Here is a 19273-nt window from a genome sequence, read left to right as displayed (position 1 = left end):
GGTGTACAAGAGGCTAAAGTTGGAAGAATATGGAGTTCCCAGAAGGTTGTAGGGCTGAGAGAGTTGGCAGAGGAAGAGGGCAGGAGGCAGACATTCCAATGGAGGTGGTGAATTATGGTAGGCTCTGACGGGCAGATGGGACTAGCTCTCTGGACAATGCCGACAGCATGGACGATTTGGGCCGAAGGGCCTGTTTCCATGTTGTAAGATTATGACTGTTAGGTGGGAACAGCTCAGTGATCAGGTGTGAAAGGGAAGAGGGAGTTAGGGAGTTAGAACTCTGCACCAGCGCAATTACACAACTAAGATGTAACGATGGTGTGAACCTTACCTGAAAGGATCCGATAACAAGATCAAAAACCATCTTTACGTTCGGGTTGAAGTTATCGGGGAAGAACACAAACACAATATAATTGATGCCGAACAGGGGAATAAGGAGTAGAGTTGACTTTGCCAGCCTCCTGTTTAAAGCAAGTAAAGAGAATTCACTCATTAAGCCAGCAGCTTGGGCCAACCTTCACTTGAGTCACTGGTCTGTGCCAGAATAAAGCTGAGACCAGCAGGGCTTGTTTTTTTTAATTAACCAAAATAAACTTTGTTCATAATAAAAGACAAACTATATACAATAATAAAACAGTGCAATCCTTTACATTCTTGTACAGATCAGTGTTACCTTTTTATATAAAAAACATAACACCGATGCCATTCGTGTGGCTCCCTGGGGGCTACCCAGTCCCGTATTTACAATGTTTAAGGGGCTTCCTCGCCTGACCCCGTCCCTCCCCGTCCAGTGGCAGAAGAACCCTATTCTGTAGTCCTTCCCCACCGAGCCTTTGCGTTGGCTGCACCCAGCTTCAGTGCGTCCCTCAGCACGTACTCCTGCAGCCTGGAATGTGCCAGTTGGGGGCATTCCCATACAGACATCTCGCAGTGTTGGAAGACCAACAACTTTTGAGCAGACCAAAGGGCGTCTTTCACCGAATTGATGACCTTCCAGCAGCAGTTGATGTCCGTCTGTGTGTGTCCTGGGTGCTTGTTGTTATGCATTGACAAATCCTGTGGCAACCTCAGGCAGGTGCAGACATGTGACTAGGAACTCTGGTGCTGTTGCCTGAGAAACCTCATGGTGCTGTTGGTGACTAACCACCAAAATGTATTTTTAATAACAGATGCAAATCTAACTAGGCTCAGAATGATGGGTCTGGTCTGGTGATGGCGGGAGTCCGCCTCAGAACATTAGATCTGGACAAAGTTAGTTAGACACGGAGCAAAAAGACGAGCTCTGGAGGAACTCGGTGGGTCAGGCAGCTTCAGTGGAGGGAAATGGACAGTCGGCATTTCGGGTCGAGACCCTTCATCGGGATTGCTGAAGGAGTCCAGTCCAGATGAAGGGTCTCGATCTGAAACCAGCCCAGATGAAGGGTCTTGGCCCGAAACGTCAACTGTCCATTTCCCTCCACAGATGCTGCCTGACCTGCTGAGTTCCTATAGCAGCGTGATTTTTCTTGCTACAGTTTCCAGCATCTGCAGTCTCTCACCTCTTTCTTTCTCAATTGAACCCAGATTAGTCATCGTACCAGAAGCAGGCTCTTTGGCCCGTCATGTCTATGCTGGCCCATCTAGACATCCCATTAACCAGCACCTGGTTCACAGCCCACTAAGCCATGGCGATACGAGTGCTCGTCCAGAGGCTTCTTAAATGCTGAGTCTCTGTCTCTCAGCACCCTGTCAGGCAGTGCGATCCAGATTCCGACCACCCTCTAGGTGAAAAAATTCTTCCTCAGATCCCTGCTAAACCTTTTACTTGTCACTTTAAACCTATGCCCTCTGGTATTGGATTCCTCTGCCATGGGGTAAGTTTCTTACTATCCTCCCTCTGCCCCTGATAATTCTGTACACCTCTATCAGGTACCGCACCCCCCCCTCCCCCCCGCTCCAGGGAAAACAAACCCAGCCTTTCCAGTCCCTCCTCATGACTGAAATATTCCATCTCAGGCAACATCCTGGTGAATCTCCTCTGCAACCTCTCCAGTGACTTCCAGCTGTCAGATTGTTTTAAAAAAAAATTGTTAATTGCACCAATTAAGCTATCTAACACAAAACCAAATGTGGAGCTAGAGTCTCATTTTGTCAAGTGTTGATTTAAAAAAAAGTATCAAAATTAACTGTTTAAAGTTTAATTTGTCATTCATACCTGCTCATAATCCAAAGTTTTTTCCTCTCTTTGTACCTACATGACTTTGAACTCACCCATTTTAAATTACTTCCTTCCCAGTCCCGAGCTGCACATTTGGTCTGATTCAACAATCTGCTGGAGGAACTCAGCGGGTCGAGCAGCATCTGTGGGAGGGAAAGGAATTGTTGATGTTTTGGGCTGAAACTTCCTGATTCAGGGTTTTGACCCAAAATATCGACAGTTCCTTCCCCTCCCCACAGATGCCACTCGACCTGCTGAGTTCCTCCAGCAGATTGTTTATTGCTCCAGATTCCAGCATCTGCAGTCTCTTGTGTCTCCGTTTGATCTGATTGGTTGGTTGAAGATTCATTTTCACTGCTCCCAGACCCACAGATTCTCCCCCACAGCAAGGTTTTTAGCTCACTTCCAGTAGCTGCACCTCAGTGTGTAATCAATTCAACAGCCACAGATCTGTCCAAGTGATGGAAATTGGCTTTGGTTAACTTTTGGACCATTTGGAGGAACACTCACGTGTACTGCTGGCTGGATTTATTCAGTCCAACATCAGGGGAGTGCAGCTTCTGTATCAGTATTCGAATAATACACGTGAAGAGAACGAAATTCACCTAAAGAGGGGGAAAATCACGTTAGAACTGGGAACCCAGGTGAGGTGCAGGGATAGGCTGCCCCGCTAACTGAGCTGGTATCCTTAACCCCAAGCTGGCTGGTCCGCTCAGTTCTGGGTGGGAGAGAGAGCGTGAGAGATAATGTGTCAGTTCAGTGCTCTGATGGGAAATCATCGACCTGAAACTTTGACTCTGTTTCTCTCTCCACAGATGCTGCCTGACCTGCTGAGTGTTTCCAGCACTTTGCTTTAATTTCACATTTCCAGCATTTGCAGTTTGCTTTTTTGGTCAAATAGTTTCTTATTATTGAAAGAACAGCACAGGAACAGGCCCACCATATGGATCCTTGCCCTCACAATCTACCTTGTTATAGCCTTGCACCTTATTGTCTGCCTGTACTCTTTCTGTAACTGTAAGACCTTATTCCACATTCTGTTATTGCTTTTCCCTTGTACTACTTCAATGTACTGTTGTAATGAAACGATCTGTGCAGATGGCATGCAAAACAAAGTTTTTCACTGTACCTCGGTACACGTGACAATAATAAACCAATTTACAAAATTTAATTTACCATGTCTGCACCGAACACAATGCCAAATTAAACAATCTCTTCTGCCTGCACATGATCCATACTCACTTTAACCCACTTTAAGTAATCCCCACCTACAGCTCTGCATCCCACTCACCCAGGACGTTCTCTCTTCTCTCCTCTTCCATTGAGTAGAAGATACAGGAGCCTGAGGGCACGTACCACCAGACTTGGGGACAGCTTCTACCCCACTGTGATAAGACTATTGAACAGTTCGTTCCCTTATATGATGAGATGGACTATGACCTTACGATCTACCTTGTTGTGACCTTGCACCTTATTGCACTGCACTTTCTCTGCAGCTGTGACACTTTACTCTGTACTGTTACTGTTTTTACCTGTACTACCTCAGTGCACTCTGTACTAACTCAATGTAACTGCACTGTGTAATGAATTGACCGGTACGATCAGTTTGTAAGACAAGTTTTTCACTGTACCTCGGTACAAGTGACAATAATAAACCAATACCGATACCCCCCTTCCCCTCAGCCTCCCCGCCATGCTTCCTACCTTCTTCCCTTTCCTAGCTTCTCTTTTTTTCTACCCCTTTTTCTCCCCCTTTCTCTCCTTATCTTTGACCCATCCCCCGGTGGGGCTGTTCTCCTCTGCCTAACATTATCTCTTACCTGCATCTACCTATCACCACCTAGTGCCCACCCCGCCTCCCCTCTTTTGTCCACTTATCACTGCTCTTGCTTTTCCCCCCTATATATTGGGCTTCCCCTTTCCCTATCTTCAATCCTGAAGAAGGGTCCTGATCCGAAACGTTGACCACCTGCTTTTCTCCACGGATGCTGCCTGGTCTGCTGAGCTCCTCCAGCATCATCGTGTTTTTCATCTAGATTCCAGCATCTGCAGTCCTTGGTTTCTCTTCACGTGCTTATCTAAAAGCCTCTTAAATGCCACAATCGTGTCTGCTTCCACCACCAACTTGCCCCACTAGTGTTATTATTCCACTCTTTCTACCACTGTGTTTCCCCTCATTATACACGAGCCGTCACCCCCTTGCCCGCTCACTGCATCCATCCCATTGCAGACAGTTCACTTTGTGCTGGGCAGGTTAATGATGCTCAGCCGCCTCTGTATCTGTGTAGAGCTGGCACCATTCTACCTCAGACACCGAGTTAATTCTCCCTCTCAAGTCGAAATGACCGTTGCTTCCTTACCAAGATAAATACAAGATTTGGGCCCCGTATGATCCACCAGACAGAAGAGTCAATATTCTGCCAGCACCTGCAAGGGAAGAGAACAACTCAACAGTAAATCCCGCTTGGAATCACCCCACAGATACTGAAAGCCCCAAGCACCAACTTGGGCACACCCGGTAGAGGCCTCGTTGCCCAGACTGATGGCTCTCTGGTGGCCAAGGAAGTGATTGAAGCAGGTACATTAACAACCAAAAATTACTTGGACAGGTACATGGATAGGAAAAGTTTAGAGGGATATGGGCCAAACGCAGGCAGATGGGACTCACTTGGATCGGCCACAAGATAGGTGGAGGGGCAGATAGTGCTGAGGAAGCAGGGAGTCTGCAAAAGGACTTGGACAGGTTGGGAGAATGGGCAAAGAAGTGGCAGATGGAATACAGCGTAGGCAAGTGTGTGGTCATGCACTTTGGTAGAAGGAATAAAGGTGTAGACTATTTTCTTAACGGGGAGCGAATTCAGAAATCGGAGGTGCAAAGAGACTTGGGAGTCCCAGTGCAGGATTCCCTCAAGGTTAACTTGCAGGTTGAGTCGGTCATAAGGATGCAATGTTAGCATTCATTTTGAGAGGACTAGAATATAAAAGCAAGGATGTAATGCTGAGGCTTTATAAGGCATTGGTCAGACCACATTCAGAGTATTCTGAGCAGTTTTGGGCCCCATATCTAAGGAAGGATGTGCCGGAATTGGAGGGGGTCCAGAGGATGTTTACAAGAATGATCCTGGGGACAAAAGGGTTAATATATGAGGAGCATTTGATGGTTCTGGGCCTGTACTCGCTGGAGTTTAGCGAGATGAGGGAGGATTTCATTGAAACCTCCCGAATATTGAAAGGCCTGGAGAGTGTGGATGTGGAGAGGATGTTTCCAGTGGTGGGAGAGTCTAGGGCCAGTGAGCACAGCCTCAGAAATAGAAGGACGTCCCTTTAGAACAGACATGAGGAGGAATTTATTTAGCCAGAGGGTGGTGAATCTATGGAATTCATCGCCACAGACGGCTGTGGAGGCCAAGTCGTTAGGTATATTTAAAGCCGAGATTGATAGGTTCTTGATTAGTAAGGGCATCAAAGGTTATGGGGAGGCAGGAGAATGGGGTGGAGGGGGAAAAATAAATTAGCCATGACCAAATGGCCTAATTCTGCTCCCATGTCTTATGGCATCTTGGTCGGCATGGACCAGTTGGGTCAAAGGGCCTGTTTCCGTGCTCTATGGCTCCAAGTCCCCTCTCCACACCCACCCAAGGATCCCTGGCCAAATTCTCCTTCTCTGGTTGCTGAGGCCAATTAGATTGGGGAGAGGGCAGGGTAGAAGGGGGGGTCAGCTTTCTTAGCTCATGGACTTTTATGCAATGCTGAGACATCACAGTCATCAAGTCAGAGACGTTCAGTGCAGAGACAGGCCCTCTGGCCCACCACGTCCACACCAAGTGTTGTGCCCATCTATATCGATCCCATTTACTGCACGAGGTCCACGGCCTAATGCATTAGTGAGCACAGCAAAAGGAGGACGATGCAGGTAAATGCATGGCTAGAGAGGGTGTAGGAAGGAGGGCATAAGGACCAGTTGTGGGGAGTTGAGAGCTGTACACACCAGACAGAACACTACAGCACAGAAAACAGGCCATTTGGCCCATCCTGTACCGAAACTTTATTCCACTAGTCCCATTGACCTGCACCCAGTCCATAACCCTCCAGACCTCTCCCATCCATGTATCTATCCAATTTATTCTTAAAACTTAAGAGTGAGCCCGCATTTACCACATCAGATGGCAGCCCGTTCCACACTCCCACCACTCTGAGTGAAGAAGCTCCCCCTAAACCTTTCCCCTTTCACCCTAAAGCCATGTCCTCTTGTACTTATCTCTCCTAATCTAGGTGGAAAGAGCCTGCTCACATTTACTCTGTCTATACCCCTCATAATTTTGTAAACCTCTATCAAATCTCCCCTCATTCTTCTACGTTCCAAGGAATAAAGTCCTAACCTGTTCAATCTTTCCCTGTAACTCAACTTCTGAAGACCCAGAAACATTCTAGTAAATCTCCTCTGCACTCTTTCAATCTTACTGATATCCTTCCTATAGGTAGGTGACCAGAACTGCACACAATACTCCAAATTTGGCCTCACCAATGTCTTATACAACCTCACCATAACATCCCAACTCCTATACTCAATACTTTGATTTATGAATGCCAGGATGCCAGAAACCTTCTTTACAACCCTGCCTACCTGTGACACCACTTTCAGGGAATTATGTATCTGAACTCCCAGATCCCTTTGTTCCTCCGCACTCCTCAGTGCCCTACCATTTACTGTGCATGTACCTTGATTTGTCCTTCCAAAATGCAACACCTCACGCTTGTCTGTATCAAATTCCATCTGCCATTTTCTGGCCATTTTTCCAGTTGGTTCAGATCCCTCTGCAAGCTTTGAAAGCCCTCCTCACTGTCCACAACGCCATCCAATTTTAGTGTCATCAGCAAACTTGCTGATCCAATTTACCACCTTATCATCTAGATCATTGATAGAGACAACAAACAGCAATGGTCCCAGCACAGGTCCCTGAGGCACACCACTAGTCACAGGCCTCCAGTCTGAGAAACAATCATCCACCTTCTCCCACACAGCCAATTTTGAATCCAGTTTACAAACTTTCCATGGATACCTAGTGTCTGAACCTTCTGAACTAACCTCCCATGTGGGACCTTGTCAGAGGCCTTACTGAAGTCCATGTAGACAACATCCACAGCCTTTCCTTCATCTACTTTCTTGGTAACCTCCTCGAAAAACTCTACAAGATTCGTTAAACACGATCTACCACGCACAAAGCCATGCTGACTATCCTTAATCAGCCCTTGGTTGTCCAAATACTTGTATATCCGATCTCTCAGAACACCTTCCAATAATTTACCTACTACTGATGTCAGGCTCACCGTCCTGTAATCACCTGGTTTACTTTTAGAGCCTTTTTTAAACAACGGAACAACATGAGCTACCCTCCAGTCCTCCGGCACTGCACCCGTGGCTAAGGACATTTTAAATATATCTGCCAGGGCCCCTGCAATTTCTACACTAGTCTCTCTCAACGTCTGAGGAAATATCTTGTCAGGCCCGGGGAATTTATCTACCTTTATTCACTGTAAGGCAGCAAGCACCTCCTCCTCTTTAATCTCTACATGTTCCATGACACTAGTGCTCGTTTCCCTTCCTTCCATATCCACTATGCCAGTTTCCTGAGTAAATACTGATGCAAAAAAACTGTTTAAGATTTCCCACATCTCCTGAGGCTCCCACACATAGACGACAACTCTGATCTTCTAGGGGACCAATTTTGTCCCTTACTAACCTTTTACTCTTAATATACTTGTAGAAATCTTTTGAGTTTACCTTCACATTGTCTGCCAAAGCAACCTCATGTCTTCTTTTTGCCTTCCTGATTTCCTTTTTTAGTATTTTCTTACATTTTCTACACTCTTCAAGTACCTCATTTGTTCCTAGTTGCCTATACCTGCTCTTCACCTCTCTTTTTCTTAACCAGATCACCGATATCCCTTGAAAACCAAGGTTCCCTATGCTTCTTAACTTTGCCTTTAACATGCAAACTCTGCACTCTCAAAATTTCACCTTTGAAGGCCTTCCACTTACCGAACACATCCTTGCCAGAAAACAACTTATCCCAATCCACTCTTCCTAGATCCTTCCTCATTTCCACAAAATTGGCCTTTCTCCAATTTAGAACCTCAGTTCGAGGATCAGACCTATCGTTATCCATAATTAACTTGAAACTAATGACATTATGGTCACTGGACCCAAAACGTTCACCTACACATACTTGTCACCTGACATGCCTGCTTCCCTAACAGGAGATCAAATATTGCATTCTCTCTCGTTGGTACCTCTATATATTGATTTAGAAAACTTTCCTGAACACATTTGTCAAATTCCAAGCCATCCAGCCCTTTCACAGTGTGGGAGTCCCAGTCAATATGTGGAAAGTTAAAATCCCCTACTATTACAACTTTGTTTCTTACATCGGCCTGCTATCTCACTACAGATTTGTTCCTCCGATTCTCTCTGACTATTGGGCGGTCTATAATACAACCCTATTAGTGTGGCCACACCTTTCCTGTTCCTCAGCTCCACCCATATGGCCTCTATAGACGATCCCTTCAGGCTGTCCTGTCTACGCACAGCTGTGATATTTTCCCTGACTAGTAATGCCACTCCTCCCCCTTTCATCCCTCCCCCTCTATCACGTCTGAAACAATGGAACCCCGGAACATTAAGCTGCCAGTCCTGCCCCTCCTGCATCCAAGTCTCACTAATAGCAATAATGTTGTATTCCCACGTGCCAATCCATGCCCTAAGCTCATCTGCCTTACCTACAATACTCCTTGCATTGAAATAGATGCACCTGAGAACATTTCTATCACGTACAAACCTTTGATTTCTGTCTATACCTGCAGTCCTCGCATGACCTTTATCCTCCTCCACCTCACTATCTGCTCTAACACTCTGGTTCCCCTCCCAGCTTACACTTCAATGGAGGAGCAGTGCTGGGCATTAGGTAAAGACGATAAAAAGGTGCAGAAACATCCAGTGGGCAGGCACAGTAGTGTAGCTGTTAGCATAACGCTTTACAGCGCCAGCGACCTGGGTTCAATTCCGGCCGCTGTCTGTAAGGAGTTTGCATGTTGTCCCCGTGTCTGCGTGGGTTTCCTCCAGGTGCTCCGATTTCCTCCCACATTTCCAAAGACGTACGGGTTAGGAAGTTGTGGGCATGCTGTGTTGGCACCAGAAGCGTGGCGACACTTGCGGGCTGCCCCCCCAGAACACTCTACACAAAAGATGCATTTCACTGTGTTTTTCAACGTACATGTGACTAATAAAGATATCTCATTGTATCTTATGGAGACCGACTACTGAATGAATTCTATAGATTTGTTTTTAAGTACTAATTATTCTGAGAACAACAATTATGGTAGGCTCTGACATTGAACACACAGCACAGTGCTAGCCATTGGCTCAACTGATTTAACGGATGACACCAAAATTGGTATTGTGGCTATTGAAGGTTATCTAAGCTCACAACGGGATCTTGATCAACTGGGCCAATGGCAGATGGAGTTTAATTTAGAAAAATGCGAGGTGTTGCATTTTGGCAAGATAAACCAGACCAGAGCAGGCCTTACACAGTAAATGGTGGGGCTCTGGAGAGCGTTGTAGAACAGAGAGACCCTGGGGGGGGGGGGGGATTGGTGGGGTACAGGTACATAGTTCCCTGAAATTGGTGACACAGGTAGATAGGGCGGTGAAGACAGCATTTGGCACGCTGGCCTTCAATCGGTCAGAATGTTGAGTACAGGAGTTGGGACTTCATGTTACAGTGTACAAGACGTTAGCAAGGCTACATTTGGAGTACTGCGTACAGTTCTGGTTGCCCTGCGATAGGAAGGATGTCATTAAACTGGAGGGGGTTCATAAAAGATTCACAGGGATGTTGCCGGGACTGGAGGGCATGAGTTACAAGAACAAACTGGAGAGGCTGGGACTGTTTTCCCTGGAGTGAAGGCTGCTGAGGGGTGACATGATAGAGGTTTATAAAATCATGAAAGGCACAGATAGGGTACATAACTAGAGCCTGTTCCCCATGGTAGGGGTGTCTGAAATCAGAGGACGGAGCTTTGTGAGAGGGAGGTTTAAAGGGTATCGAAGGGTTAGATTTTTCACACAAAGAGAAGTTCGTAACAGGAATGAGCTGCCGGAGGAGGCAGGAACAGTAACAGCATTTAAGATGCATCTGGGCAGGTACTTGAATGAGTAGAGCATAGAGGGATAGGGAATTAATGCAGGGAAATGGGGTTAGTATAGATAGGTATAATGGTTGGCATAGAAACAGTGGGCCAAAGAGCCTGTTTCTATGCTGTACAACTATATGACCTTAGCTCCCACAGAAGCATAGTCATCCCCACCACCCCTCTCCCCCCACCCTCCCATGGGCCTCTTCCCCATCCCCATCCCTCAAAGTTACAGGCCCAGCATCTGCCCTCCCCTCCCATCCCAGGTTCCACAGAAATGCAGCAACTACCACCTCCCCCCAACTCACTGCACTTACCCAACATTGTCAAGGTGGAGTCTAGCGAGGGTCCAAGCGATGATAAACAGCAGGGGAGACCCTGTCAAAGAATACAGATGGTTGTACCTTAGACATCACCCAAGGCAAAGCAGTCATGTTATACAACACTCACCCTCCACCCCAAGTATTCATTGTCCCCAGCAACAGCACACAGTGGCTGCAGCATGCTCCATCTACAGAATACACTGCAATTACTCGCCCACACTACTCCAACAGCAAATCCTAGATTCAACCACCAAACAGGACAAGGACACCACCGCCTGCAAGCTCCCCAAGTCACCCACTGCCCTGACCTGGAAACACATCATCAGCCCGTCGTCACTGCTAGGTGTCAGTCCTGGATCTCCTCCCTCCCCAAAACTCTGGTTAGACCACACTTGGAGTACTGTGTCCGGTTCTAGTCACCTCGTTATAGGAAGGATGTGGAAGCACTGGAAAGGGTGCAGAGGAGATTTACCAGGATGCTGCCTGGATTGGAGAGTATGGACTATGAGAAAAGACTAAGGGAGCTAGGGCTTTACTCTTTGGAGAGGAGGAGGATGAGGGGAGACATGATAGAGGTATACAAAATATTAAGAGGAATAGATAGAGTAGACAGCCAGCACCTCTTTCCCAGGGCACCAATGCTCAACACGAGAGGGCATGGCTTTAAAGTAATGGGGGGGGAGGGGAAGGGAGATATCAGAGGGAGGTTTTTTACCCAGAGAGTGGTTGGTGCTTGGAATGCGCTGCCTTGGGTAGTGGTGAAGGCAGGTACGTTGGTCAAGTTCAAGAGATTGTTAGATAAGCATATGGAGGAATTTAAAATAGGGGGATATGTGGGAGGAAGGGGTGAGATAGTCTTAGGTGGCATAACATGGTGGGCCAAAGGGCCTGTATTGTGCTGTATTGTTCGATGGTAACCGTACTTTGGGAGCACCTTCACCAGAAGGACTGCAGGGGTTCAACAGAGTGGCTCACTGCTACCTCCTGAAGGGCGGTTAGGGATGGACAATAAATGCTGGCCTCGCCAATCCTTAGATCACAGGAATAAATAGAACAAATCAGCTTTATTGGTTCTGTTCCTCGAAACTACTGGTGGTGAGCAAATTCCTTGAAGTTTTTGAATGGAGAACAGCAACTGGATTTCTCCAGCGATCTCCGCATTCCTTCCCCTGTACGGCAAATGTAACACTTAAACAATATCAGAAGAAAATTACAGTGGATAGTGGATGCTGGACTAGAAAGCGGTGGCAATGCTTAGCAGTCAGGCAGGTGTGGAAAGACACACTATTTTTTTTGAATGCTCAGTCTTTTTCCTAGGCAATCAAGAAGGGCAGGCACGGTAGTGTAGCGGTTAGTGTAACACTATTACAGCGCCAGCGACCTGGGTTCAATTCCCGCCACTGTCTGTAAGGAGTTTGTACATTCTCTGTGTCTGCGTGGGTTTCCTCCGGGTGCTCTGGTTTCCTCCCATATTCCAAAGACGTATGGGTTAGGAAGTTGTGGGCATGCTATGTTGGCGCCGGAAGTGTGGCGACACTTGTGGGCTGCCCCCAGAACACTCTACGCAAGAGGTGCATTTCACTGTGTGTTTCGATGTACATGTGACTAATAGAAGATCTCTTAATATCTTACCTTAAATCTTAATTAGAAGACATAGGGTTTTGGGTGAAAAGGTTGTCCATCAGGTTCTATTAAATCTTTCCCCTCTCACCCTGAGGGTGATTAACATATGAAATGAGCTGCCAGAGGAAGTGGTTGAGGCGGGTACATTTAAAAGACACTTGGACTGGTACGTGGGTAGGAAAGGTCTAGAGGGTTATGGGCCAAATGGGACCATCTTAAATGGGCATCTTGGTCAGCATGGATGTATTGGACTGAAGGGCCTGTTTCTGTGCTGTATGGCTATGACTATGTGCTGTCTTTCAGGTCTTTGAGGTTTCCTCAACTCCATCCACTTTACCATGCATTAGTAGGCATCCCAATAGAAGGTTTGGCACGTAGGTACAGCAAGTAATTAGGGAGACTTGTGAAATGTCAGCACTTATTGCAAGGTGTATAAAGAAGGGAAGTTTTGATACAACTTTACAGGCGAGGTTGAACCTGGAGTGTTGTGTAGAGTTTGGTCTCCATATTCAAAGATGTGCAGAGAAGGTTCATTAGGTTGATTATTAGAATGAAGAGGCTGGTTATGAAGGGAGTTTGAGCAGATTTGGCCAATACTCTTTGGAGTTTAGCAGAATACATCCCTAGTCTGGAAAATTTGCTAGCACGTCACCACCAAGGGTGCTGGATCATTGGAAGTCTTAGTGTAACATTTGACCACTGGCTGACCTGCTCTTTTACCCAGAGTGTTCATCTCAATGCTTCAGATAAGCAAAGGTTCTCCATAATCCAAAAGCAGCCAACGTAATCAAGGACCTCACCCACCCTGGTCATTCTCTCTTCTTCCTTTGGGCAGAAGATACAAAAGCCTGAAAGCACGTACCACCGGGCTCAAGGACAGCTCTACCCCACTGTTATAAAACTCTTGAATGGATATCTTGTACGATAAAGATGAACTCTTGATCTCTCAGTCTACCTTGTGATGGCCTTGCACCTTATTGTCTAACTGCACTACACTTTGTAACTGTTACACTATATTCTGCATTCTGTTATTTTTTTCCTTTTGTACTGCCTCGATGTACTGATGTTTGGAATGATCTGTATGGACGGCATGCAAAAAATTTCACTATCTCGGTACTCGTGACAATAATAAACCAATTATAATCCTGAATAGTGGCTGTAAATGCAAATAAGACCCAGTGAAATCCAACAGCCTGACACGGGGGTCTGTGGTGTCCATACCTACCCCAGCCGATGAGTATGTACCACCAGAAGTATTTTTTCTCCGAGAAGAGGGAAATAACCAGCAGGGTGTGCAAGTACAGGCCCTCCACCAAGAGCCAGGAGAAGTTTGCCATGATGCAATACTGGAAGAAGACCATTGCAGCTTTACAGCCAGCCTAGAGGCAGAGAGAGGAGGACGTTACAATGGAGCACAGCCGAGCTCAGAAATAGTAATAGAGTAACACAGCACGGAAACAGACCCTTCAGCCCAATTGGTCCATGCTGACCATGGTACCCACCTAAGTAGGCACGGTAGTGTAGTGGTTAGCATAACGCTATTACAGCGCCAGCAACCCGGGTTCAATTCCCGCCACTGTCTGTAAGGACTTTGTACGTTCTCCCCATGTCTGCGTGGGTTTCCTCCAGGTGCTCAGGTTTCCTCCCACATTCCAAAGACGTACGGGTTAGGAAACTGTGGGCATGCTACGTTGGCGCCGGAAGCGTGGCGACACTTGCGGGCTGCCCCCAGAACACTCTACGCAAAAGATGCATTTCACTGTGTGTTTCGATGTACATGTGACCTAATAAAGAGATCTCATCTCATTTACCTGCGTTAACCCATCTCTCTCTCTAAAGCTTTCCTATCCATGTACTTATCCAAATGTCTTTTAAATGTTGTTATTGTACCTGCCTCAACCACTTCCACTGGCAGCTTGTTCCCTATACCCACCACCCTCTGCGTGAAGAAGTTGCCCCTCAAGTCCTTTTTAAATATCTCCCCTCTCACCTTAAACCTATGCCCTCTAGTTTTAGACTCCCCAGCCCCGGGAAACAGACTGTGACCATTCACCTCTGACCATGCCCCTCAGGATTTTATAAAACTTGACAAGGTCACCCCTCAGCTTGCTACACTCCAGGGAAAACAGTCCCAGCCTATCCAGTCTCTCCTTATAACTCAACCTCTCCAATCTCCAACATCAACATCAAATGAGCCACAGCTGAAGAATGAGGCAGCATGAAAGGAAACTGTGCGCACCGCCCATGTCTCTTCCTCTGTTGCGTCATGGGTTTGTGTGGCTTGTGTGCGGAACGCAATCATGCATTAACTCCTGCAACCCAACCATGCAACCTGCCGCCGACTGTACCGTGCAGTATTGCTCACGTCCAGCCTTGCCGTCCACCAACAACATCATTGCATCTACTCCATTTCAATGGTTAAATGTCCAGGAGCACGGGAAGGGAATTTGTTGGGATAAAGCAGAGGGATTTCTGTGATGTGGATAAACTGGCAAGGCTGGGCTTCTTTCTTTGGAGCGGAGAAGGTTAAGGGGAGGATGAATTAAGTGCTCCAGATCACGAGGCAGTGTGTAGGTATGACAAACAGTTTCCACTGGCAACAACACCAGTTTAAGCTAATTGGGTAAGCAAGCAGGGAGGTTGCAGTGATTTGAAACAAAAAAAACACCGTCGTCTCGGATGCACTGCCTGAGTAGCAGATCTAATAGGAAAGTTATAAAAGGGCCCCGTGCAAGGGGAAGGAGCAGGTGACTCTTATAAAGAAATAGTACAGGCATGACAGGCTGAATGGTCTTCATGCTATGTTGTTTAATCATCTGTATCAGAGGAACAGGCCCTTCGGCCCACTGAGTCTGCCCTGACAGTCAACCACTTATTTACATTAAAACTGCCCAAAAACATATTATTCTCCACACATTCCTATTAACACCCCCCAGATTCTACCACTGATCAGGATAGGGCTTGAAGGGCTTGTAAGAATTGGACAGCTACGTGGATAGGAAAGGTTTAGAGGGATATAGGCCAAACGCAGGCAAATGGGACTAGCTTAGATGGGCACCTTGGTCAGCATGGACCAGTTGAGCCGAAGGGCCTGTATCCGTGCTGTATGACTCTGTGAAGTTACACTTCCAACTCGTACGTCTGAATTTTCTGATGTTTATACAATGGAAAGAATGAGAGTGGAGATTTGGGAGGGGAGGGGATGGGAAGTCTGTGCCACAGCATAAAGCAGCAAGTGTTGGAAACATTCAGCAGGTCAGTCAGCATCTATGAAAAGGGAAATAGAGAGTTTCGAACATGCTGCAGGTAGAAGACCCTTTGTGGTTCATTTAGTAACACACTCACTTCCAGGCCCAAGGCCACTCTGTCTGATCAAGTGTCTTTGACCTGAAATGTTGACTCTTTCTCTTTCCACAGGTGCTGCCTGACCTGGAGACTTTTTATTTCATATTTCCAGCATTTTTTGACTGTTGTTTATGGTGACGTGACAGTCAGTTACTTAAGTGAAGAGAGGAATGGAGCTCGACTTTGATGGCCCTTTCTCAGCTTTTGATCTGCAACAAACTCAGATCATTGGCGGGTTGCCAGAAGAACAAAGTAGTTTTATGCAGATCGAGTCATTGTGCTGCTGGTAAATAATGTTTAACCCTTGCCCAGCCCCTCAGAATATAAAGAGGCAAGAAACAGAGGAAGAGATCATCTCTTCCAACCCATTCACAGGGTCACTCTGACAAACCTCCACAGATGTACAGCGGAAAGCACTCTGATTGGTTGCATCAGGGCCTGGAATGGGAGCTCCAATGCACAGGAACGCAAAAGGCTGCAGAGAGCAGTGGGACTCAGCCAGTTCCAGCACAGGTACAGCTCTCCCCACCATTGAGGACATCCACAGGAGGTGATGTCTCAGGAAGGCAACATCTATAATTAAGGACCCCCACCATCCAGGCCGTGCCCTCTTCTCGATGCTGCCATCGAGCAGGAGGTACAGGAGCCTGAAGACCCACACCTCGAGGTTCAACAACAGCTTCTTCCCCGCTGCCGTCAGGTTCTTGAACTGACCTGAGGAGCCCTAATTCTACCCCAGACCATATTTCCCTCAACTTGCATTAATGTCATTATGTTTACTTCTGTGGATTTTGTCATGCAAGTTATGTATAAGCACAGAACACTACAGCACAGTGCAGGCCCCTCGGCCCACAATGTTGTGCTGACATTTCATCCTGCTCTAAGATCCATCTAACCCTTCCCTCCCACATAGCCGTCCATTTCTCTATCATTCATGTGTCTATCTAAGACTCTCTTAAATGTCCCTAATGTATCTGCCCCCACAACTTCTGCCGGCAGTGCGTTCCACGCACCCACCACACTGTGTAAAAAAAAACTTACTCACAACATCCCCCTTATATCATCCTCCAATCACCTTAAAATTATATCCCCTCACGTTAGCTATTGTCACCCTGGGAAAAAGTCTTGGACTGTCTCTAATTTATGTTAATTTGAGTTTGTTAACTTATGTTTGTCATGCACTGTGCTACTGCAAAAAGCTAATTTTCATCTCATGTATACCCTGGGTACATGTACCCATGACAATAAACTTGAACTTGAAATAGTAGCAGGAGTAGGCCACTCGGCCCCTCAAAAATGCCACCCCCATTTGATATGGTTTTTCAATCTTTTCGCAACAAAGTGGCCGTCACGGCTGATTATCTGCTTTACGTTACTGCTCTATCTGCACAGCTCACTATTCCTTCCATCTGAATGGACTCAGCCACTGAGCATCTGCAACAGCCTGGGTGGACGATGCCTTTGTCAACCCTTCGTGGAGTCAGCTCCATCTCAATCCTGATCTCAGATCCCTAGCAATGGGATCCACGCCTCAGCCAGCCTGGTTATCCGTGCTGTTAGCCAATTATTTAATTCTCCGAGAGCTTTGAGACCCTGAGCTTCCAGCTGCCTGCCACTTTAATGCTCCATCCCACTCCGACCGATCTTCATACAACATAGGAGGTTGCCATTTAGCCCATCAAGTCAATGCTAGCTCACAGAGCAATCCCATTCCCCCATTAATTCTCCCTTTAACTTATTCTCCCCACATTCCCATCAATTTACCACTTAGGGGCAATTTACAGCAGCTAATTAAACTACTAACCCACATATCTTTGGGCCATGGGGGGAAACCAGAGCACCCGGAGGAAACCCATGTGGTCACAGGGAGAACGCGAGAACTCCACACAGACAGCGCCAGAGGTCAGGATTGAACCCAGGTTGCTGGTACAGTGAGGCAGCTGCTCTACCAGCTATGCCACTGTCTTCTGTGGCCTCCTGCACTGTTATAATGAAGCCCAACAGAAACTTGAGGAACACCACCTCAATTTCCCAACTGGAAACACTGCAGTCTTCCGAATTTAGCATCAAATTCTGGTGACTTTTTTTTTGCCTACATCAGAACTGGTCATTTCTGTTGCAAACCATCCATTCATTGGTGGAGCTTTTACTCTCTCCATTAGCATAGCTGGGCAATTTATACAACCTTGCATTTCACAACTTCTCACTTCCTTTGTATACTCATTCTCTAAATGCCCTCATCTTGTACATTTGTTCCTTTTCTTCCCCCCCCCCCCACTCTAACCCATTGAATAGATGAGCCTAACAACTTATCCCTGCTGCAACACTAGCCTCACCTTCATGTCCTTCGTCCTTTCCATTCCTCCTCTGCCATTCCCTACAACTTAATGCTAACTTGTCTTCTCTTTCCCAGTTCTGAAACAGGGTCTCAGACCCGAGACATTAACTCTGTTCCTCTTTCCGCAGATGCTGCCTGACCTGCTGGGTGCTTCCAGTGTTATCTTTTTATTTCAGATTGCCAGCATCTGGAATATTTTGGATTTTCATGGATTGGATTTTCATATAATAAGGCTATGGATCGTAATTTCACTGCATAATGCAGAAGAAGGAATAGATTCTGTTGGAGTGGGCGATGAGGGAGAGGTAGGAAAACCCATTTAAAATAATTCAATACCAGAGGCCATGCACTTAAGGTGAGAGGGGGTAGGTTCAGAACAGATGTGAGGGGTACGTTTTTTTACTGAGAGAGTGGTGGATGCCTGGAATGCGTTGCCTGATAGGGTGGTGGAGGCAAACTCATTGGGGCTTTTAAGATTGGCTTGGATAGGCACATGAATGAGAGGAAAATAGAGGGATATGGGCATTCTGAAGATAGGAGGGAATAGCTATGTCAGCACAACATTGTGGGCCGAAGGGCCTGTTCTATGCTGTACTGTTCTATGTTCTAATAATCCTGCTGTCTCCCATCTCCCCAACAGGTTCTGAAGTGACACTAAAATAACATTGCGCTGTTGTACCATAATCGAAAGAAACTGTTCATATCTTAGATCCCACAAGAGGTTATGTAAGATGATGTAGGCACTTATAGTGGAAAGCATTGTTGAATGAGAGTTCCAAATTAATGAACCCAGACAGGGTTAAGAAACTAACAGGTACTAAGTTTTTCAAAAGCACATAAAAATTAAGGATAATATTTCATTTCTGGAATTTCTCATTCATCGAGCAGATTTTCCTATTGTCAAACATGTCACTTCACACCACAGTCTGACTGGATTCAGTGACGCACATTGAAAAATAAGTAAACAGTGCCTGTGAGAGTCAGTGGCAATGGGACAGTTTGCCTTCCTTCACTCCCCACCAACTCAAACAGTGTAACAAACTCCAAAACCTTCTGTCTCTGCTCCTTGATGGATCTGTTTGCCACTTCCAATTCATTGTGGCTAGCCTCAGAAATGGGACTCTGAATCTTCCCAATCACTCTCCAACTCCACAGTTGGAGGCTAAAGAAATTTGGCATGTCCCCTTTGATCCTCACCAATCTTTAATCGATGCACCATAGAAAGCATCCTATCCGGATGCATCACAGCTTGGT

General features: G+C 46.5%; 2 protein-coding genes across 8 annotated transcripts in view; one reads left to right on the top strand and one right to left on the bottom strand.

Annotated features, from left to right (window-relative positions):
* Positions 1-19273, bottom strand: part of LOC127570244 (vasoactive intestinal polypeptide receptor-like) — a 72129-nt gene that overhangs the window by 16560 nt on the left and 36296 nt on the right. For all 3 annotated transcript variants that reach the window (XM_052015572.1, XM_052015571.1, XM_052015574.1), the window contains 5 exons: positions 13562-13715; positions 10708-10768; positions 4558-4624; positions 2708-2802; positions 332-461 (listed from right to left, as the gene is read on the bottom strand). In XM_052015572.1, the coding sequence (XP_051871532.1) occupies positions 332-461; positions 2708-2802; positions 4558-4624; positions 10708-10768; positions 13562-13715 (507 nt within the window). The remainder of the gene's footprint in view (positions 1-331; positions 462-2707; positions 2803-4557; positions 4625-10707; positions 10769-13561; positions 13716-19273) is intronic.
* The window catches only part of sec22c (SEC22 homolog C, vesicle trafficking protein), an 81190-nt gene that overhangs the window by 56479 nt on the left and 5438 nt on the right, over positions 1-19273 (top strand). Inside the window, exon 7 of one of the 5 annotated variants that reach the window (XM_052015581.1) lies at positions 3013-3286. The exons of the other annotated variants lie outside the window; for them this stretch is intronic. Within the exon in view, the coding sequence (XP_051871541.1) occupies positions 3013-3054 (42 nt within the window). The 3' untranslated portion in view covers positions 3055-3286. Of the gene's footprint in view, positions 1-3012; positions 3287-19273 lie in introns of those variants that run through there. 5 annotated transcript variants of the gene reach the window in all.

The sequence above is a fragment of the Pristis pectinata genome, chromosome 5, assembly GCF_009764475.1.
Source record: "Pristis pectinata isolate sPriPec2 chromosome 5, sPriPec2.1.pri, whole genome shotgun sequence".
NCBI lineage: Eukaryota > Metazoa > Chordata > Chondrichthyes > Rhinopristiformes > Pristidae > Pristis > Pristis pectinata.
The sequence above is the reverse complement of the archived record's forward strand: the minus strand, read 5'-3'. Positions and strand labels throughout refer to the sequence as shown.